Source organism: Megalopta genalis, chromosome 15, assembly GCF_051020955.1.
Source record: "Megalopta genalis isolate 19385.01 chromosome 15, iyMegGena1_principal, whole genome shotgun sequence".
Classification (NCBI taxonomy): Eukaryota; Metazoa; Arthropoda; class Insecta; order Hymenoptera; family Halictidae; genus Megalopta; species Megalopta genalis.
In genome coordinates this window covers 5841160-5863879 of record NC_135027.1, presented here as the reverse complement: position 1 = coordinate 5863879, position 22720 = coordinate 5841160, and the positions used below count along the sequence as shown (strand labels likewise).

The 22720-nt window shown below is 47.0% G+C and overlaps 3 protein-coding genes across 17 annotated transcripts in view; 2 read left to right on the top strand and 1 right to left on the bottom strand.

The window, feature by feature from the left end:
- pHCl-1 (pH-sensitive chloride channel 1) overlaps positions 1 to 22720 on the bottom strand; it is a 67461-nt gene that overhangs the window by 39343 nt on the left and 5398 nt on the right. For all 15 annotated transcript variants that reach the window (XM_033468856.2, XM_033468866.2, XM_033468857.2 and 12 more), the window contains one exon: positions 936 to 1129. The gene's annotated coding sequence lies outside the window, so the exon portion shown is untranslated. The remainder of the gene's footprint in view (positions 1 to 935; positions 1130 to 22720) is intronic.
- Positions 17018 to 18517, top strand: LOC117219603 (trypsin-1). The gene is made up of 2 exons (XM_033468873.2): positions 17018 to 17116; positions 17475 to 18517. The coding sequence occupies exons 1-2, from the start codon at positions 17071 to 17073 to the stop codon at positions 18212 to 18214; spliced, it is 786 nt and encodes a 261-aa protein (XP_033324764.2). The 5' UTR covers positions 17018 to 17070; the 3' UTR covers positions 18215 to 18517.
- Positions 20993 to 22129, top strand: LOC143260635 (mite allergen Der f 3). Its single transcript, XM_076526745.1, has 2 exons — positions 20993 to 21096; positions 21242 to 22129. The coding sequence occupies exons 1-2, from the start codon at positions 21009 to 21011 to the stop codon at positions 21988 to 21990; spliced, it is 837 nt and encodes a 278-aa protein (XP_076382860.1). The 5' UTR covers positions 20993 to 21008; the 3' UTR covers positions 21991 to 22129.

The following is a 22720-nucleotide window of genomic DNA, read 5'->3' as shown; positions in this document are numbered from 1 at the left end:
GATCCTCCGATACGGAAGGAATCGCCTAGCGATCACGTCCGCGCCGCCCGAGTAAATTTAAATTTAAAACGAAACAAAACCGTGGCCGGAATGCGCGTGGGCGCGGTGACATAACGAGAACGATCGAGGATTTCTTTTCCGCAACGAAAGAGGACAAGGCCTCGACACGGACGATCGACTGGCGCGGACGGTGAAACCGTTTTACAACAGCGAAATCGCGATCCAAACAAATCGCTCTGCTAGACAACGTCGCAGACGTTGTGTAGTGGAACCAGTTACTGTGGGGCGACCAATTGCTGTGCCTTTGGCTTGTTTTCCGGCATAATTAACTTTAACGTGATATATGAACAGACGTATGAAATATTTTTACCTCACAAATAAACAAAAACTAAAAGAATACAAGATTTTTATTCAGAAATAATCGCTTCATTTTTACCATAATCTCGGCTCGAGTAGATATTGAAAAATGATTTCTTCGCGCATGAATGCCTCCATTTGAACTTGCGAGACCTTGTAGTTTATTATAGTAGTATAAGAATGAATTCGTTTTAACACACACTTTTATATGATGCAGAAAAATACGTAGCATTCGATTTAGATAATTTTAGGTCACCTTCATTTCTAAGAAAGTAACGCAGATAAAAAGTGATACAGACAATATTATATCGTAAAACATAGTATAACCTTTCCCTCTTTCATTTTTGTCTAATGTTTACTATTTGCGAGAAAAACGCTTGCCAACGTTAACGCAAACACCCTGTACAGACGGATCAGTGACGGATCAAGTAGTTTCGGGGAAAAGTATACATCTGGTGGCGAGCGCGTCGAAGGTAGCCGTCGTAGTTTTATTCGATAAACACCAAGTTAATTACGTCGAAAAACAAACCCAAGGCCCGGCGAATCGCGATATTTGCTGGAGTCACCAACGAATTTACCTTAACGTGAGATATTTGGCTGGTCGCAATGGACGAGGCAGGCTGTTGCTGTTCGTTGTGCAGGTTTTTACTTCAACTTTCTGGGACTCTCATCTTCCTCGCGGTGCCGCCACTTCTCGTCCACTTCCGCGAGCCGGAAAGCGCCCCTTCAGCGGCTCATGCTGCTCTCAACGCTCGCCGATCCGAACTGCCATCTGAAAAACATACGCGCACCGCGATCAGATTTTCGGATGATACACACATGCACACACACACACACACACCGCCGGTAATCGAGCCGCAGTCCCTCGCGCACAATTTCGGCCTAGGGACTACCGATAATCGCGTGCACGCGTCGCAACGAAAATTGCGATCGGAATTGCAATTATGCCTCGAGCGCGTGATAAACCAACGCTGCGCGGCGCGGTAGTTTGGCCAAACGGTTCGCCAGTTGAAAGAGTGTGTCGGTTCGCGGTGTTTCCGGTTCTTAGACAATTTAATGGCCGGGGAGAGCGAAGCGATGTTTCGTAACGAGGTAATAAAGCTTCGATTTTTACGCCCGCCGGAAAGATCGTGGCAGAAACGAGGTCGCATCGTTATGACAAAATAAGCCAGCGATATGGAATAAAATCAGTCGTCGAGGACACGCGCAGCGCTCGACGGAACGAGTCTGATCGTGACTCGCAGTTTCTACTTGTCGATAGAATCTACGCGGCAACGGAACACTCTTGTCGCACGTTTTTGACCTATGTATGCATTTCTTCAGAATGCTGAAACACGGCGTAGAATATCGATCGTTCTCAACGCAAATTAATTTAACTCTTCGCTTTATGGTTCGCGTAACTACATTATTAATATACAATACAATTATTAATATGAGCAAGTTCTGCGAATATCTGGACACCTTCTCCTATCTCTTCTTCTTGCGGAATTTGGACAATAGAATAAGATTATTACAGCATACATAATTTAATTTATAAGTTTAAGGTTCTTTCATTTTAAGTCTAAGTTTACTTAGTTTATATATATATATATAAGTTTTCATAGGTTTTGTAAATATATTTTATATATTTTTCATATTTGTTTATAGATATATACTTCGTTCTAATTGTGTAAAAGGGAATTAAATTCGCAAACAAATAAATTGAATTACATTAAAGTAAATCGCGCATTGTCGATACAAACTTAGATTTGTATCAACTATGATTGACTGGCGTATGGAAATGTGAAATCTTATACTTGCTAAATTAAATAGGACTACTCTATATATTAATAAATATTATTATCTAAATATTATGTTAGCAGAGCATTAACATATGAACACTCATAGATATTTACTACACAGACTTTGTACAGACTCATCTGATAGATTTAGTCTGAATTTTAGTATTAACTCCAGTTTTAGTCTTAGTCGAAACATATTAGTAACGAGTATATATATATAAACTGCAGATTTTATATGATTATAATCAAAATGAGTAGATCGAATAAAAAGCAGCAAATACATTTGCAGAATTTGATGATATTGTTGCGTTGCTCTCAACTGATTAAAATTATTATTAAATAATGACTATATATATATATATACTATACTATGTATATATATACTATATATATAGTATACTATGACTATATATATATATAAAATATATAAATATTATATATAATATATAATATATAAATGTATATATATAATATAATTATCATTAATGACTATGTAGCGCCTGTATCTTGTAATTAGTATAAACAATATTTACTTTGCATAAAGATTAGGTCTATGCCTTAGTGTTAGGTTAGCTTTAATCTTAGCCTCTTTAATCTTGACCTTAGTTTTAGTCATTGTATATCATTCCGACACCTCGAACCTATTCTGTATAAACGAACTCGTACAGCCCGTATAACAATAAATCAAATCAAATCGTGAATATCGCCGGTTCGTCACGAGGACCTGGAATTCCGTGTAGTCGACTCCCGTTGCGGTAGTCTTGGTTTCGAGGGATCGCGACGCCGAGTCGCGCCAGTTCCTCGGAATTGCCGGTGACCGAGCGCGAACGCGAGCGTTGCGTCGAGTCAGGGTGTTGCCAGGAACCTAACAGCGTTCAACCTTGGCCCCGTGGCCCGATTCGCGAACGTTTCGCGCAAAGCCCCGCCGGCTGGCTAAGTCCGTTGGTCGCGTCTTCGATACCGAATCAACTCGACCAACGGAATTAGTCCTCGTCGCGTCCACCTTCGACTTCCGTTGTTCCGACCGGAGAACAGCCTCGCGACAATGCTAATTACTCCTCGGAGCAACTTCCTGCGCGGGTTTCCCGCGAATTTCCCGCGAATTTCCCCGAAACAATACGAGAATTTCGTCGGAAAAAAACGGGAACGGCTCGCCGGAAAAATGTTCAAAGTTCGTTCATTAGACGGGGAATCGAGGACATCGTCGAAACTTTTCGGAAACCCCATCGAAACGCTCCGGGCTGAACTTTCCGTTGACGCAGATGACGGACCGTTGGCGGCCAATCGATATAGGAATAGCTTGCCAGGGAATCGAAGCGAGACCCAGAAGGTAATCCGACTTCCGTCGAGGATCTCTCTGTTTCGAAATTTAGTATAATACCATTTATTTGCGGACTAAAGAGCCGGACTAAAATCCATTAGCTAACATCAGTAAAGGAGTATAAATAATCGTAATTACATTCTCTCGAAAATTTGATCTATTACAATACTGATTCACATTGCAAATGGTTCTATTAACGCTCTTTCTGACAAAGACCTTTCTAACGACCTTTCTGACAAAAATATAACTGACTATATTTAAGATCATTTCTAATCTTGTTTATTAATTTCTTTAACATATTTATCAAGGTGCTATTTCTAGATACGTTGCTTCTGCTATAAACTTTAACGATGCTTGTGGAGATTTAAATTAGCTGTCAGGGACTTGATAATTAAATAACAAGAGTTAATACATTTATTACGAGCATACAGAGAAATTTAATAATAGCAATGATAAGAATGTTTATTCGTTTAACAGGACGAACTATTTGTTATAGAATGATAAAATACGATAACAATCGAGCAGAGTGCAAACAAGGAAGAAAAAGCGAAGGAGAAATCATAATAAAATATAATAAAGTAAAGTGATGGGAATTCAAATATTTGAAGATAAGCGAAAAGCTGGAAGCACGGCGCACGTAATGTTGAATTTTTAAAGCTATAAATTGAGCAACAAACAGTCTACAGAAACACTAAAACGATTAACAATAGTGAATAATTGATTCATAGTTATTCTTGCCGTAGAGTGTACGGTGGAAATTCTCTGCTAGAAGAGAGCGTTTCCTAAGTTGGGACAAATAAGCAGAATTTTTGCGAGCTTTCGCGATCGCGGCAGCGCGCCGTCGAGATCCGTCGACGAATTTGAAAGTTCGGGCGAAACGACGCGACGTCGACGGCGGCAATGGCGTCAGCGTCGGCGTCGGCGTCGTGTCAGGAGCACGTGAATATTAAACGATGAACAACAGAGTCACGAAACACTGTGGTGCATTAATGTCGGCCAAACGTGTTCGCGTAGGAAACGGGTCGCGTGCGTCGCGACCATATGCGTTGATAAGCCGTGGAGAGACGGTTCATGGTTGATCCGAAAGATCGACCGCGATCGACCGCCAACCGATTCCGCGTTTCTCTTTCCGTTTCCGTATCGACGAACCCCTCGGCTCGCGCAAACTAGTTCGAGGTTTCTTTCGCCGGCGACGTTTCCACGCAAGTTTTCCGGCTGCGAAACGAGAACGATCTATAGACGAGTCCCTTGACTTACATAGGTTCCGCGCGTACGGGGAATTCATTTCCCTGGAAACGATTAGTTTCGCGCTGGCGCTCGCGATCCGCGGACTATGGACGGGGTAGCGACAGTCGTCGACGATAATTTTCGAGTTAAAAATTTATTCTCAGATAACCGCCCGTTGGCAACTGTTAACCCTGGAACGATCGCGTGGGATGTTTGACACCCCAGCCATATGTTTTATAATTGACGTTCTTTTGTTTCTCGGCGAAATGTTAAGCGGTGTCACCCAGCTGCCAATAGCCGCATTAGCTTTTAATTAAGAGTCGCAGCAGCGTGATTTTGTTCCCGGTATTATTTGCACAGGTCCCTTGGGCCGTCGCGCACCCCACGCGCCGCTTTATGTAACTTTAACTTGCTCGCCCAGTCCAGGCTTAATGAAATTCCTGATCTTGGTGTTATTTTTTCATCCGGTCTCTCCTTCACTGAGCACATAATAAATATAACCAGCATTGCTTTTAAGACCCTTGTTTACCTCAACAGAGCGTCCAGATACTTCTTTATAGCTCACTTGTCCGGCTATACTGCTCTGTTGTATGGTCTCCATATCATTTTTATTTTCGCGATACGTCGAGAGACATACAACGTCGTTTTACGCGACTGGTGACATATCGTATGGGTCACCCGAAGACTATCACGGTTCACGACTTTGCTCGGTTGGTGTCTCGATTAAATTCGCTACCTCTTGAACTTAGACGTCCCAAGCTTGACCTTCTATTAGCATTTAAGGTGCTAAATGGCGCTACTATCTGTAGTGAAATTTTAGCTCTGTTCAAATTAAATTCATTAATGCCATCCACTCGAAAGCATAACCTTCTTGCACGAAACACTTGCCATACTCTTTTCGGTAAGTATTATACAATTGCATCAATCCCATTATATTACATGTCAACAAATATTGCAAATCGATCGACCTATTCTGTTCCGAGACTATTTTTAGACGAAGCATCTTAAATATTCTAACCACCTGCTATTAATTATTAATCAATAGCCAGCGAATCTTTATGCAAAATAAAACATTTCTTCATAAATTGCAATGAACAAAGACTGCAACAAAAATTGCAATGAACAAAATTCTGCCGATCTATTTCGATCATGAAGCCCATAAAATTTGTAGTCCGGTAGTCAACCATTGCATACTAAAGGATTTTTATCCGTAAATAGATAAATAACCTCGAAGTGGAGAATCAATCTCGGAAAGAGTATCGCGCCGCGGGTGTACAGGTGGTACACCGTGATTTACGACGGATGCGCGGAATTGTTGGCAGGAGCGATACGTCTGGTCGAGATCGATGAAATTATGCGGTCGGAAGGAGAACCGTCGACCAGCGACGTCCGACGCGACGGCCAGCCAGCTATCGATCGAGCATGCTATTTTTGCGGGGGCGTCCCGCTTTTCCGTAATAGCGAGAATAATGCTATGAAAACCGTCCATTGTCCAGCCGGTGATCGCGCTCGTATCTCGCGCTGTCGTCCATCCGCGACGAGACGTCTCCCCCTCTCTATCTCCCTCGATCGCTCTCGATCCGATCGGGACGGTGTCTTCCCTCGCGGGCTCGTTGTTTTCGACGGGTCGAGCATGCCAGAGTTTCAGTCGTTGCGCCGACGAGTGGTCTCGACTCCGAGGGAGAAAATAAACCAGCGAGCCGCTTGTTTGCAAACGCGATCTCTTTGCTCGCTCCCGGCACGCATCGGCCGCCGATGCGACTGTTTTCTACCTTGGCACCGTTTCGGGTCGGGTTGAGTCGGGTCGGGTCGGGTCGGGCTCGCAAACGCACCGTCGCGCGTTGCGAGTGCGAATTATACAAATCCGGGCAGACCTCGAGTGCTTTCGAGGGAGCCGACGCGACTTGTTTACGCGGTCTTCCTCGCCGAGTGCAACGGTCAAAGAAACGGTGCACGCGCGCCCCTTCCGCGGCTCTTTCGCACTTTGCTCTTTGGAACGGGCACTGGATCGATGCACTTTAATTCCGCGGACTAACTCGAATCCAATTGCAATCGCGGGCTATAAGCGGATCGCGATCGCGAAACTCGTCCCTAAATATTTACTACGAAGATCGATCCGATATCTCGATAGTAGGTGTACGCGTGTCGGTTCGGCGGCGAACTGTGCCATTGATCAACCCGGCCGCGGCCGCAAGAAGCAACTTGCGTGAGAACGATCACACCTGTTTGACCCTACTAGCCTACTATCCCAAGCGTCGCGACGCTCCCTTTTCTTCGAGTCCTCTTTCGCGTCGATCGAAATTTCCCTGCGTGTCAGAATCGTTCCGAGCCGGCGCACAGTGGGGTCAAGTGACGAAGTGGCATAAACGTTTCTTTAACCTTGATAGATTTGGTTGTTAGTTGGAATATTTCAACAAAAAATTATGATTTATCCGATACCGTGTACAGTTGAATCTCCTTTTATAGTACGCTGTACGTCATTTCCCGTAGAGACTTTGACACGCCGATTTCAAATCCATTCGCTAAATTTATTTAGCACTTCAGGATTTTGTAAATAAATCGATTCAAGTGAACGAACTAACGGAATCGTGATTTTCTCGTTGAAACGATTTGATAATCCTGAAACGGTGGATAAATGCGAGCGGATTTGAAAGCATCGTGCCGTAATCTACCGAAAATGATGGTACTGGATGAATCACAATTTTGTAGGGATATTTCAAGCTTAATGTAAATTTTCAAGATTAAAAAATGTTCATGCTACATTCACTGTATTTTCCCTTGCTCCGCAATATTTGAGCCTTAACGTAAAAAATATAGCATCGCCTCATCCATACGTTCTCGGCCGACTGCAATTTCTCCTCGGATCGGGCCCGGATCCGATCGATCGGAGCCTCGTCGATCACTGACGAGACCAGTCAGCCTTACCGCGGATTACACCGATCCCGGTCGGATCGAAATCGCTGAAAAATGCATCGGGGTATTTCCGAATGAGTCTCGCTTGCGGACAAACAATGCAAGCCGGCCGTAATTTCAGGACTGTCAACGTGATAACGGATGATCGACGATTGGAAATTAGTCTCGAGTCTGAGTGAAAGTGGATCATTCGGTCGAGACACGTACCACTTATCTTTTCATGTCGCGGGGATCGCTGTATAGACGACGGCCGATAACGAGTCCTCTATCTTTCGACGAACACGTAAGAAAACGTAATCTTTCGAAGATGAATTTAACGGGCTAGCCCTTCGGTACACATAAGAGAACAACATGACGAATAATGAACGAAGATTATAATCATAATTTGCAACTTAAGTGTCTAATGTTCTCTCGGTAGAGTTTGACTCTGTTGAAACAACGATTCGCATTCGTGATGATCCGGTTTATGCAACTGTGTTGCTCGTATAGCGTTCGATGACATTTCCGCACAAGAATAGACTTTCTTCTACTGGTAGTATGCATCTCGACTGCTTAAAAAAAAGCACATATTTCGGGATTATATGATGCTCGAGGATATCTATATGTAATTGTATTAAGAGAATTATTAGAAATGCAAGCTCCTTTAGCAACAACACAAGTTTTTTCTGCGCCTCTCAAATCTTCGACGTAATTTACATTATGTATGTTCCAACTAAATCATTGAACGTATTATATTCTGTAATTTATTTATTATTCTGGTATTTAGCATGTTTCATTAATAAATAATAGTAATGATAAATGGCATAAATTAGCTCTTCCGTTTGCGTAGACGCAATTTCCATCGGAGGCTGATAGAGAGCCTCGATGGGAACCTGATGAAAATTCTTCCGCCCCGGCGAACTCGTCGATATCGAGGGTGTATCGATCCGGCTGCCCTTCCCATGGTTTCTCGTGGTTCGCTTTAAAATTCGAATCGCGAATCGATCCGGACTGGGCGTCGTTAGGCGAGAAGAGAGCTACGTGCTAGAGGCTTAAAAGTTTGCTCGGTTGCAATTTGCACAAGTTGCAGCTGTGTGCGCGGCACAGCACGGGGCGCACCGTAATTTCCGTTAAAAATGCACGAGCCGACGGAACCGCAGGGATAATACGAGTTTTCGGTGGTGATCGCGACCGAGATACGTTTGCAAACAAACGGCGTAATATTTATTTTGACAGAGCGGAGCATACCGGAGCGTATCTGAATCTATCGAGGCATATCGAACAATATCTGAGCAGATCGAGCGGCCTCCGTTCAGTCGTGACTGTTTGCACGAGCTATCGCCGAGGCATCGGATACGCGGAGGAGGCCCTCGAGTATGCGCGATTTCCGCCGATAACATCGACTACGTGAATGTCTACACTCGAGTCATCATCTCGAAGCAATTGCGTCGCGACGGGCAAAGCGGATTTTCGCGGCGAATTCGTCGGACTCGTGTCGGCCTGATGAATTCGCAGAAACGTTTCGTGACGAAATTTTGATCGCGCGCAATCTTATCGATTTACGTGTCGAACACGTAAATCGACAGTTCTTCGGCGTCGTCGCGTTTGGTGTCTTTAATTAAAAAGAGAATTTAACGGCGAAGACGGAGGGTGCTTCTTGTTAGAGAAACGATCCGCGTCGCTTTGTTATTTACGGAGCACTCGTCGGACCTTCGTGTCGTAGTTAAGCCTCGTACTTCCGCATATATTTTATCGAGAGGAACCTCCATCTCCGACGAGTGCCCACTCGATTTCCACGAGCCGATATTGCAACGGGTAGACATCCAGGCGTTCCCAAGGCGTTCTCGCCGCTCGAGCACCAACTCCCGAGGCCCACCCTCTACCACCCAGACCGCCGCAACTAACGCTGCCCTGTCATCCCCCTGCTTTTCACACTTTACGCTCGTGAACTCCGCCCGTCGCACTCCCCCAACCGACAATTATCGATGCGTTGACTGACGCCACCACCTTCCGATCCTGTTGACGAAAACCTGTTGACAACCCGTATGACAATTTCGATGCGAACGCGGAGTTCGAGTTCGTCAAAAAGGAGAATTAATTTTTACAGCGGAGGCAGCTGGTGTAGTGGTGCCGGTTACTGTGGGATGACCAATTGCAGTGCCTTCGGTTTGTTTTCGGGCATAATTAACTATATATTTACCGAATAGAACATACTAAATTTGTCTACCCCTTTTTTATTTTATTTATTTTTAAATAAAAAGATTTGATATGACGACCAGAATCTGTATGTACGCTAATAAACTCCAGCTTGATTTTTTCAGCGACACTGCAGATAATTGCAGGCAAACGTTAAACAAAATTTTCGATAGCAATTAGCTTCGTTATGCGTCGTCGATTTTCGGCATTTCCGCATTTCGTTGTATCATTGGGTTCATTCTACCCATTTGAATAAATGAATACGTAACACGTATTCGATGAATATAAAGTCAATTATGCCCGAAAACGAACCAAAAGGCACAGGAATTGGTCACCCCACAGTAATCGACTCCGCTACACTGTCGCGTGGACGTATTCGAGGTCGTGATCACCTGGTGGTACCTCGAAAGAATTCGAAGCTCGTCGCGACGCAGCGCGACGTCGAGCTGCGATGATTTATCACGCGACTGCGAGAATCGTGGCTCTCGAAACAGTCGGCTAACAATTCCATTTTTTCGCGGCCTCCTTAGCCGACGGACGTTTAATGGAAATTACACTCTGTGAGCAGGGACGACGGAAGCCTTTCCAAACGAGGTACTCGCACCCAACGAAAGAAAAACGGTGACGACAAAGAGGAAGGATGGACAAGACCGGTGGTGCGACGCTTGGAACACGAATTCGTCGTGATACGAAGCTGCGAACACTAGCCGAATGAAGAGGCTAGAGAAAAAGAGAGAGAGAGAGAAAGAGAGAGAGAGAGAGAGAGAGAGAGAGATGCCCGGAAAGAGAAAACGGGGTTAATAACCCACTCGAAAAAAGCCTCCTTCTTCTCGTCGGTAGGCTCCTGGTTTATCCGCATTTCTCTAAAAATGTGCAGCCCGTTAATGGCAGACAACGTCGTATGGAACACCGGAGGAACGAGACTGTTCCATTATCCGCATAATTGTTGTGTCCTCCTTTAGTTCGCGACGTAAATCGTAAACCGTAAACTGTAAATTGTAAATTGTAAATTGTAAATTGTAAATTGTAAATTGTAAATTGTAAATTGTAACTTGTAACTTGTAACTTGTAACTTGTAACTTGTAACTTGTAACTTGTAACTTGTAACTTGCAAATTGTAAATTGTAACTTTTAAATTGTAAATTGTAAGCTGTAGACGGTAGACGGTAGACTGTAGACTGTAGACTGTAAACTTTAAACTGTAGACTGTAAACTGTAAACTGTAAACTGTAAACTGTAAACTGTAAACTGTAAACTGTAAACTGTAAACTGTAAACTGTAAACTGTAAACTGTAAACTGTAAACTGTAAACTGTAAACTGTAAACTGTAAACTGTAAACTGTAAACTGTAAACTGTAAACTGTAAACCGTAAACCATAAATTGGTAAACCCGTAAACGTTATCCATGTTTCCGCGAGTCGGGAAAATTCTAAGCTCGCTAGCATCGCTGATACTGTACCGCGTTTCGTGTTTCGTTTCGTGTCGTGTCCGGGTCTGGGATATTTCAGCCGTCGCGATGGGACGCAGCGAGAAACAAATTGGGCGACGGTACACCATGCAATTTCATCTCGCGCCGCGGATAATAAATAACCTGAAGCGTCTGTAAAGCGTCGCGCGTAGCCACCGAGCCGCGCGATATCCGTCGGTTACGAGTTACGGGAAATCGATGGAACCTAGGAGAAGAAAGGCGGATTCGTACAAAGGGTCCCCGAGTTCCCTCGAGTCGAAAGAAATATGGAAGGAACGACCGAATAGATGTATATTAAAGGACTCGGTGCACCGAGGAAAATGGTCCCGGAAAGAATCGACGTTCGAAGACGACCGGTCGCCGCGGCGTATGAAGTTTTATTGAAATCCGGAGAGCGCCGGATATGCAATACGTCTTTAATTCGCTGTCCCCGGCTCGAGACATTCCTCGACAGGCTTGTTCTCTTTGGAAAAGATAACCGAACCCGTCACGATCCTCGAACGCCCACTCGTCCACTCACGATAAACGTATCTGCGAGCCGATAATTAATTGGTTTCCTCGTTGTCTCGATCGACAATTGATTTACACGACGCGACCACGTGTATCGGAGAAAAGAGCTGTCTAGGTAGCACCGGACGAGCTTCGACACTATTTATTTCGGTAATCGGATAATTACGGCGAACGTGCGACGACGGGCGCTTATCGCCGCGAGATCACGATTAATTGACTGATTGAGCGCGCACCGGTTTTTGTCATCAGGCTGGCAAGTGGTCACCGGCTACCGATAACCGGACAAAGATAGCGATACCAGACCGTACAGATATAGTCAAATTCCGATTCTTTTCTTCTCGCTGCACCTCGCCCGCGGAGCTGCGGAATGTAATTTAACGAGGACTCGGGATGCCTCGGTGCAACTGCCCTCTCTGCGATTCGGTCGTCCTAGTCCGCACGGTCGGCTCGACCGGAATGCAATTAACTATTAATTAATCGCCAATTTCCGACAAGGTATCGCTTACCGTTCGCTCGCGATGATAACGCGGAAAACCGGCAAACGGAAGGCGAAACGCGATCCGGTTTCCGAAATTTCCTGTCGCTTTTCTTCGTTCGACCAGCTTCCCTTGGGCGAGTCGACGATCGAACGAGTATCGTTCGCGTTGTTCGCGGTCCGCGGATGTTCCGACCGATTCGAGTGCATGTTGAATGGACGGCCTTGACCCCGGCGACAGTATTTTCGTGATCTAGCCGCGTGTCCTTCGCGCGCACCCGAAATAACTCGGCCGGCACACAGGCACGCGTCGATTCCAACGACACCGTTGGCACAGATGCGCACCTGCCGGCATCGGTAATTAGAGGAAATAATGCGGCCGAGTTCTACCGTCTCGAGTCCGAAATTACGTCCCCGCGAATTCTTTCGACGATGTGCCGCCGTCACGCCGATCGACGAGAAATCGTTCGATTCCCTAAAAACTCGACACGATGTCCTCCGTCACCCCATGATACAGGGACGGAATCTTTCGACACGAAGATTTAGAGGGGAAGAAAACAGCTAAATGGCCGCGACTTATTTGCTCGAAAAGCTTTCGGACCTAATAGCTTTCCAGTATTCCTCTGTATCCTTTGGCGAGATACGCGGAAGCTAATACTCTTGGGTCAAAGTGGAAGCTAAAAGCGCTGGTAAATAGGGTCGGTTCTCTATACCGCTATACGCAGCTTCGGTGCTTCTCCCTCTTTCCACCTTCACTCTTTTAACTCCCCCTCCCCTCCCTCTCTCTCTCTCTCTCTCTCTCTCTCTCTCTCTCTCTCTCTCCTCCGTATGACGTCGCTGGGTAGATGGAGAATCAAGCCCGATCCTGCGCCTGTTCCTTAGTTTCCGTTCTATTTGGTTCGGTTTCGTTTCGGGTCAACGGAGGTCGCGTTTCAGGGAGTGCCTCACGCACTCCCCACGCTTCCGGGTTTTCAGGTTACCGGAAACGACCCTGCCACCCTCCTCGTGTCTTCCAACGCCCTACAAAAATCCCCGCGGTCTAATCGTTGCGAAAACGATCTCGTAATTCGAACCAAAACGCCGCCGTTGCACCGTGCCGTGTTGCGTCGCCTTAAAAATCCGCGTTGACATTTCGCGCTGAAAATCCGCGTTGAAAATCCGCGTTGAAATTCCGCGCTCGGCGAGCAGAAGCTGTCTTTGATAGGCCGGAAGCGTAGCCGAGCGGACTGCACGCCGCCGGCAGCCTCTGACAGCTTCCGATAAAACTTTTCTCGCGTCCCTTAGGCCGGCCTAAGTCCGACGTTCAGCGTGTTTTAAAACCAATAATACACCCGTGTTACATCCTGCTCGATACTAGCAATACAATAAACGACAATGCTAGCCCCCGGTTATCTGTTCGCCGACGCGCCTCGAGTCTACAGGGTGTCTCGAGCCGCATCCGAGGGGTGACACCGTACGAAAAATTCGGCCGGAAAATGCCGTGCATCGCGTTTCAACGCGGCAGACTTTTTCGTGTATACGCCGCCGATGAAATTTCCTTTTGATTTTCTATCCAGTGATTGTTTATCGAACGGGAACGCGCGTGAATGACGTCGGTAACCAAACGCCCCTGTGACGAGGTTGATTGAAATATTTACCGATTTGCTCGCGTATCGGGTTTTCCCGTGGGAACGCTTCAAACGCGGGGAGCGGAAAAACTCGATGGAATCTCGGCTAGGCGTTACACGATTCTCAAACAATGACGGTTTTTAACGAGCTGGTTGGGCGGTAATGACCGAGGCCCGACGCCCGATACGACGGTGAACGATCGCGGCGATTCAGCGTTTCGCTCTCGTAGCACCGACGATGACCCATTTCCTAGAATAGTACCGATTCCCCGTCCATCTAAATATTTAGAATTTTAAGACCGTTACGGCTTAACCGACGTCTCGGTTAGCGCGATTCCACGGCAATCGCGTCCGTTGGGAGTCTTTGAAACCGTGAAACGATCCTCGGCTAAATAGCCCGTTTCACCGCGGATTTCTTCCGTCGCGTTTGGAATTATCATTTTGCCAGGCATAAGGGCTCCGAGAAGGGTCCACCGGGAATACGTATCGGGAACGACGTCGTATCCCGCGTCTCGCGCCTGTTCGGGACCGCTCGCGATGTAAAACGGATATCGACGAGGGCGTACGTCGAGCTCGTCCCGGCGTTCATTTGGGAATCGCGGGACTAATTTGTCCGCAGGCCGTTCGAGCAATTCCTAAACCGGTCACGAATGAGCCCCCATCGATTCCAAAATGAAACGGCGGCCTGCCCGCGGGTGTCGTCTCGAATTTAGCTCCATTAAGTTCACTCGACAGCTGCTCCCTACCCGAATCGATCGACCCCGCTAACGAAGATGATTCCGGGTGCGAAGAAAACCGAGTATTTCATTATTCTATTTATTATAATATCCTATGTATTAGTCAACTGTACCGATATTTTGGAAAAATTCAATTTCTATGCATCATCTCGCTACCTTAGGCATACTTCTACACCTTCCTTCCCGAACCTCACCCTACGCTATGTGGTTGCAATAATTGTTTCTACTAATTAATGCAAACCGCTGTACCCATCGTTCAGACATTATGCTTTTGCTTCAATTACTGTTCGCTATTCTACTACCTAATCCTTCTCCTATTCATCATTAATCTTTCTTTTGTATTATTATTTCAACAATGGTATTTGTTGCGTGTCTGATAAGTTTCCAATTATTATATTTCCTGTATTATACGCGTATTTATTATTATCTGCTTATTTAACTGCTATTTATACTCATTATATGTATATACTACACTATTTGTTATTTTTTGTACTGTACTTATATCTTATTTTTTACTGTAACTATTATTATTATTATTATTATTCGTTTCCTCGCGGGAACGAACCGGAAAACGTGCTCTCATGGATCGATTGTACGCAATTCCGTAAAACCTCGTAAGCAGCTGGGAGCAAATCGAGCTCGAACGTCGATTTCAGGTAACCTCGAGAATGCGCCATCGCCATTGACGCGGCAGGCCAGCTAAGTCCCTTAAGCTGCTCTCCCAAGCTTAGGAAGCCTCCGCAATACTACGTGGTCCACTCGACGACACTCGATGACACGCGACGACCAGAGTGCCTTTCGTTTTCGCTAGAACTTTCATCCTCTCCTAGAAACGCGACGATTTTCTGACCGAGATCCGGTAGCGGAACGGTCGGTTCGTTTTCCGGAACCGCGGCACGTATTTTTACTGCACGCGACGGTCGAGAAAATTGCACGGAGGCCAGATTGCGCAGAGCCTACCCCCGTTCGTTAAAATATGAAACGCGAATCGTTTACTTGTTAATGCCACGGCCCGGCCCGACAGCCAGCGGCTACTGCGCACTGAATAGCACGGTGAATAGAGCTCGACGCGTTTACATTTTCATTTCGGAGAAAGGGGCGAAAAAGTGGAAGACTCGGACAAACTGGGTTAGTCGAGGACGATTCCCGTGGGTTATTCCCCTTCGGCTTGGCTCGCATCGAGCGACGAGCGACGAGCGACGGACGACGACGGTTCAAACGATGTCGGCTAACTTGGAGGCACAGTCTGCCCGGAGCCATCCCGTCTCTCGACGTGCACCTAATCCTAAAATCCGAGTCTAACATAAGAGATCCGGATGTAATATTTTCGTCTTACCTATCTTCTTCCGATCGTATTACCAGAATTACCAGCAAGGTACAGCTGGAACTGTTCCACTATTTTCTGGTTAAGACCACGTCTCGAGTATCGTTCTACGGCCGTCACGCCATTGATACTAAAATGGTGAGTATCGTACGTGTGCGACATAAATTCCCGCGTCTAATTGCTTGACACTCTGGGGACCCTGACCTTGCCGCATCATATTCGAACCTTTGCCTGACCATGTCATCTTCAAAACTCTGATCTCACTATACTAACCCATTTCTGACCCACTCTCTGTTGTCCAAATTTCGCACACATTTCCTTCAGCTGTCTTAGACTACCGCACATTCCACTAACGTACACTATCGTCGTCAACGTGTTTTCGGTTAAGTTGTATCCCGCGGATAAAATATTCTTTAACGGGACACAACACGGCGATTTCGCGCGTTTCTTTCCCGTGTGGGGGTTTGTTTCATTGTTATCGATGTGGGTCGAGAAGGGGGCGGCAAAGAAAAGCAAAAGGCTGGCATGCAGAAAGGCGACCTTTAAAGTTTCGCGAGCTGATCGTGGCCTTGGCGGATTCTAATCTCGTTGGAAATGGAGACATAATCGCGAAGGATTCGTGCCGATCGCGCGACCGGTGTTCGAGTCGCAATTTCGATTATCTTAATCGAAATAAATGCAGAAGTGTTGACTTTTGCACCCAGATGAGGATCGCTTTGAACGATTCGGTTTAAGCGTTTCGGAATCGATTGGAGGTGCGTTCTCCACTCGACCAGTGACTGCTGACTGGTGACACGTGCAAAATAATTGGCCTCCCCCCCGCCGCGTCGATCGATCGGCGCCTCTCGCTTCCTCTCTCGAAAACTAGATTAAAAGCTTCCGATAATAGTTTTATTACGCGTCTCTTGACCTCCTCCGCGACGCGTTGCGGCGCGCTTGTATATCAACGATGAATATCGGTCGAAAAAACCGCTCGAGATAAGCCTCTCGAAGCGATTCGGGAATCTGATTTCAGATTCCAGATTGCTGATTTCAGATTTCAGATCTCACAGATTAATGTTGGATAACGCGACCGGGCGCCTGTGAATTTCACTATAAATACAGATCGAAGTCTCGTTCTAGAATCACAACAGTCGCAGTCACCGTCGACGAGAACCCAGAGCAATCCAGCCGGAATGGAGAAGATCGTCGCAATCCTCGGCCTTGTGGCCTTAGTGGCCGGTAAGTTGTTCAACGGCAAACTTCCGCTTTCTTGGTATTCGAGGAACCGCGCCGGTACGGGAACCCGCGAAATTACGATCGAGCCTCGTCTATTTGCTCGTCGAAATGAAAACGGGTTGCGCCGGTCGCGGCCGGCGCACGGTTCTCGTCCGAGGTAACTTTTCCGCGAGCAAAGTTCCCCGCGTTGAATTACTCGAAAAGTAGCTCGCCGGTAGATAATACGCTTAGCGCTCTCCGCTAGCCCGAGTTTGCCGGACTCGCTATCTAATTTAACCGGGCTTCATTGTGAGCTCGGGGCGGGCCCAGCGGTCCGACATTCGCGCCGAGCGAACAATGCTGATTCTTTGAATGTTTCCAGGGAACCCCGTGGACCGGGCAATCGGGTCGCTCGATCTGAGATTAGACGGCCGCATCGTCGGCGGCGAGGCGACTGTGATCGAGCAGGCCCCGTACCAGGTCAGCCTGCAGCTCTCCGGCAGCCACTTTTGCGGCGGGAGCATAATAGCGAAGAACTGGGTGCTGACCGCGGGCCACTGCGCCACCTACGGGGCCAGCTCCTACCAGATCAAGTCCGGCGCGACGCATGTCAACCAGGGCACGCTGCACCGAGTGCAGCAGGTGATCAGGCACAAGGGCTACAAGAGCAACTCGCACGGCGTGCCGAACAATGACATCGCGCTGCTGAAACTGGTCGCCTCGGACGCGTTCGAGTTCAACGATAAACGCAAGGCTGTCAGCCTAAATCAGGGCGATTCCGCGCGTCTGGTCGGCAAGAACGGCCTCGTCACCGGCTGGGGAACCACCAACTCCGGCACCCCGAAGACCCTGCAGAAGGTCACCGTGCCCTTAGTTAAGAAGGACGTCTGCAACAAGGCCTACGCCAGCTGGGGAGGCGTTCCAACCGGGCAACTCTGCGCCGGATACGACGCGGGCGGCAAAGACTCCTGCCAAGGCGACTCTGGCGGTCCAATGGTTGTCGACGGAAAGCTCACCGGCATCGTTTCCTGGGGCAAGGGCTGCGGCACCCCCAAATACCCCGGAGTCTACACCGACGTGGCCTACTACCGCGAATGGATCCGACAGAACAGCGGCGTTTAAACGATACCGGACGACGATACCAGAAAACGATACCTCGAGAACGCGGCCGCCGGCGTTAACAAGATGACGCGACCGATGCATCGAACAACCACGAGCGAACACTCGGCTTACCCTAAGTCCCGATCGCCAGGACTTACGGTAAGCCGATTTAGCGATGCCTCGCAGTAGCTTTAAGAATAAAGTATGAACCACGACATTATTTATAAGCGCATGCGATAGATGGAAAAGCGGAGCAACCCTTGCAATGCGTGTCCTGTGTAAATAGACACAATCTTGCCAATAAAAATGACCTATTGTTAACTATTCCGTGTACGAGTATAGTCCTCTTACCACCTGTTAGGAGAGGTGTTATTCCTAACCCGTTAGGGGCGGATTCGGTGGGTTCCAATAGAACGAGAAATTTACGTGATAAATCTGAATTATTTCGATGACATGTATTACTAAGTCTTTTAGCTATAATAGTAAATATCTCTTGACGAAAGCATTTGCGAGTATACTTCCACAGGAAAAATTTGTTTCTTTTAGACTCCTTTTATACCTAAAGTTTGGCGATTTAATCTGGGCGCACCCTGTATATCATACCGTCGGGGTCTTGCCCGATATTTGGAGCCCGTTTAGGCGTGAACAAAATGAAATAATAATATCTCCGAAGAGCGTAGCCCCTCTCGGAGAGGCGCAGAGTGGGCTGGCGAACCGACGACACAAAAATAATGAAAAAAAATACGCGAAGATGGAAACTACGCTGGGCAGGCTACACGACGCGAACGAAATGCACTGCGTGGACAACGAGATAGAACAGAGCAAGCGAAGAATAGCCTCGTTTTTCGAGCAAGATAGAATTTATGCGAAGTTTCCGCGGTACTACGCGATAGCGAGATCCGGCGCAGCGAGATCTTACGAGCGAATCGAGCGAGAAGGTGAATTCCATGAGCCTAGTAAGTCGATGAGATAGACGGAACGAAAGAAACCATGAGGGATCAAGGCGGGAACGCGACTGACATAACTCAAGGAATTTGATCGCCGGTAAAACTCACTCCAACGATAAACAGAGGCCGAGAACGAGCAATTCTCGCTATTGAGACCTAGGTTGGTCCTTCAAAGAAAATTGCTCGCACAATCGGAAAGTCCGCCTACAATTGCCAACGTGACGAAGACGCCGGATGATGGCAACTGCCTCGGTAGTGAACAGTATTGTTAGCCTAAGCGCGTGGAAGCCCCAGCGTCGCTCAATTCAATAAATACGTTTCTTCAACTACTCGGAAGGAAGAATCTGTCAGACCTGAACAATCTTGCAGGCAAGAGCTTCTCAGGTGTCTCACAGTTCTAGATCTACTACGAAGCCTTGACCCTTGACATCCGAGAAACGGAGCATTTGAACATTAGAGAAAGTCAGGAGACTTTATTTCTCACGTCTGCTTACCAGACTCGTCGAACCGCGACTGACCAACCGAATGCGAGGCCCATCCATTAAATCGTGTGTTCCCGAACGATCGTTCTCTCTTCGTCCGAGAGAGAACGCACTGCCGAATTCGTCCGATTAACTTTCGCACGCACACAACACCAGCACTCGTTCAATTAAGAAGCCTCGCTCCTAACACCACCAAACAAACAAGTAAACGACGATATGAGTTTCAAAGCTCCAAGTATTTTTCCAAATTTTTGCAACATTCGTAGAATTTTTACCCCCCTCCCCCCCCCCCCAATTCTTAATCCTTCAGCATACCATTTCCTTCGCAATTACTGCGATCAGAAATTTTTCGATTGCAATAATTTCTGAGAAGGGAAAGAAAATTGATGCTTATTGTGTGCCGAAATTTTCTTGGATGCTTAAATATTGACGACAAAAGATTAGAATTTTATTCCAATTTTAAAAGATAGAATAACATGTATACATGTACGTATATAACATACATATATATATAACTATACTCAACAAGTTATTACTAGAAATTTTCATGACGAGTCGGACTCGTCGGAGCGCGGCAAGAGGTTAAAGAGTCTTGCAAAGTTGAGCAAACAAAGTTGCAAACAAAGTTGGAAAGGAAGTCGGAAATGAAATTGAAAATAAAACTGAACTAGCAAGAGACTGATTGAAATATACAAAATGGAACTATCGAGCGTTAAAAATAGATACTATCCTAGAATTGGCATTGACTTTTTCATTAACGATCTCAATAAATTTTAAACTTAACTTTATAATGTTATCAGAAGTTATTATGTCTAAGTTCGTTTTGTATATTGTAATCATATTCCATGGACAGCCCGCTACCTCTCAATTCGATTCCTGTTTTTGATACCTTTTAATATTTAATACCTAACCACTGTTTACGTTTTATTATTATTTTCTATTGTTATTATTATTATCATTATTATTATGTTGAATTTTTGTAGAGAAATTAAAAGGGCATTTGACCCGTTGATGCTAAATAAATAAATAAACAATTGGCCACAAAAGTGTTTTTATAACGATCGCATGCGTCCAACGATGCAACAATCCTATTGTTCCCTATCTCGTTTGTTGACTGCGGCGCGCGCCTGCTTACTAATTCCCTAAGTCTAGCCGGCAACGTCAGCAAACCGAAAACAAAGGTAAATCGCGAAGAGAAGAAAATACTGACGGATCGGGGACAACCTTGATTGATTTTGTTTTACTAATCTCCTTCGGAGGTGTCGATCAACAAGCTTAAACGCCTAATCTCCGGCGTTTCTTTGAATCCCTCGGCTCTTATCGATGCACTGGACTCATCCGCGGTATGCAGCTTGCATATCCGATTTTCGTATAAATACTTGCCGGATGGCCGGTAAAAGGCACAACAGCTCATCCAGCCGAAGCAAGATGTTCCTCCAAACGAGCCTTCTCTCATTGCTGGCGTTCGCCGCAGGTAACTATCAACAATATTCGATATCATTCTTGCGACATGGAACTCGGTCGACGAGCCGAGGACCGAATATCGATGCATTTCTCGAAAAAGAGAAATTCGGCCGGGGCAAATAGCTTGGAAACTGATTCGCCTATCTCGTTCACAGCCAACCCTCTCGCTAAACTGCCCGCCTTGAACCCTCTGACCCCGACCGGGCAGATAGTGGGCGGCGAGGACGCAAAGATCGAGGAAGTGCCGCACCAGGTCTCGTTGCAGAGTTCCGGCTTCGGGTTCTGCGGTGGCAGCATCATCTCCGAGGAATGGGTGGTCACGGCCGGCCACTGCATGATCTACCCCGCCGATTGGATCACGGTGCGAGCCGGGACCACGGTTAAGTCGTCGGGCGGCAGCGAACACCAGGTCGCCGAGATAATCGTCCACGAGAACTACGAGACCAACTGGTACGGTGTCCCGTTGAACGACGTGGCTGTGCTCCGAGTAAGCACGCCGTTCAAGCTGGACAAGACCAGGCAGCCGATCAAGATCTTCAAGCAGGACGAGGAGGCTAAGGTCGGAGTCGCCGCGGTCGTCACTGGATGGGGTGCTGTCAAAGAGGGCGGTAGCACCACCGAAGTCCTCCAGAAGGTCGAGGTCCCGATCGTCTCGAAGAAGGCCTGCGACGAAGCCTACCAGTCCTATGGCGGTCTGCCCGCCGGTCAGATCTGCGCGGCGGTGCCACAGGGTGGAAAGGACGCCTGCCAAGGTGACTCCGGCGGCCCTCTCACCATCAACGGCCGCCTGGCCGGTCTGGTTTCCTGGGGATACGGCTGTGCCCGGCCGAATTACCCCGGCGTTCACACGGAAGTGGCCGCCTTCAGCAAATGGATCGCCTCCAAGACCGGAATCAAAGTTTAATCATCCACCGACGTAATTCTCCACTCGGACTCCTCAACGACTAACGACGACTACAATTCATATTCTTATATTCCCTTTGTATCTTTAGCGCGCTGCCTTCGGGAGCCAGCGCAGTAAAATAAAGCAGCATTAAAAGACACGATTCTTCTTCCTTGCGACGACCTCTTCCACTATCGCGTCGACGCCTGTCCGAGGATACCGTAATCCGCGGCGTAAAAGCGCCGGGATCCCGAGATACCGTAATAAGCGAAGAATCCCGGCATTCGTTTCCATTAGGACCGTTCCGTGGCGAGCTACCGACAAATCACAATTAACGCGCAACTCGGACAGCTCGGAAAGTCCAAGTCGGGTTTCGCGTTTCGTGTTCCGAGTTTGATCCAACAAACAGCAACCGGAAGGCCTCGTTTTCGATACGCCTTAACAAACGGCGCTCGAGACCGTTCAAGGTGGAAATTGATTCACCGCTCGCGGAGCCGGCAAAGTGCGCCACCGCCATTCAATCTCTACTAATGCGTCAACTCGATTCTACGGGACCGGTGTCGGAAACCACGGTAAGTGCAGCTACCTTTCATTAACAGATTGCGTCATGTCGTGCGACGCGGATACGGATACGGATACGGACACGGATACGGATAGGAGACAAAGACACGAGGACGGAGACGGAAGCTGGGCTTCCGTGGTATTCTGGACATGTCGCGAGCCGGCCATCGGGAATCCGTAACAGAATCTC

Coding starts and splice junctions, on each gene's coding strand:
- LOC117219603 (XM_033468873.2), top strand. CDS start 17,071: ATGGAGAAGATCGTCGCAATCCTCGGCCTTGTGGCCTTAGTGGCCG. Junction 17,117..17,474: donor CCTTGTGGCCTTAGTGGCCG/GTAAGTTGTTCA, acceptor GAATGTTTCCAG/GGAACCCCGTGGACCGGGCA.
- LOC143260635 (XM_076526745.1), top strand. CDS start 21,009: ATGGCCGGTAAAAGGCACAACAGCTCATCCAGCCGAAGCAAGATGTTC. Junction 21,097..21,241: donor ATTGCTGGCGTTCGCCGCAG/GTAACTATCAAC, acceptor TCTCGTTCACAG/CCAACCCTCTCGCTAAACTG.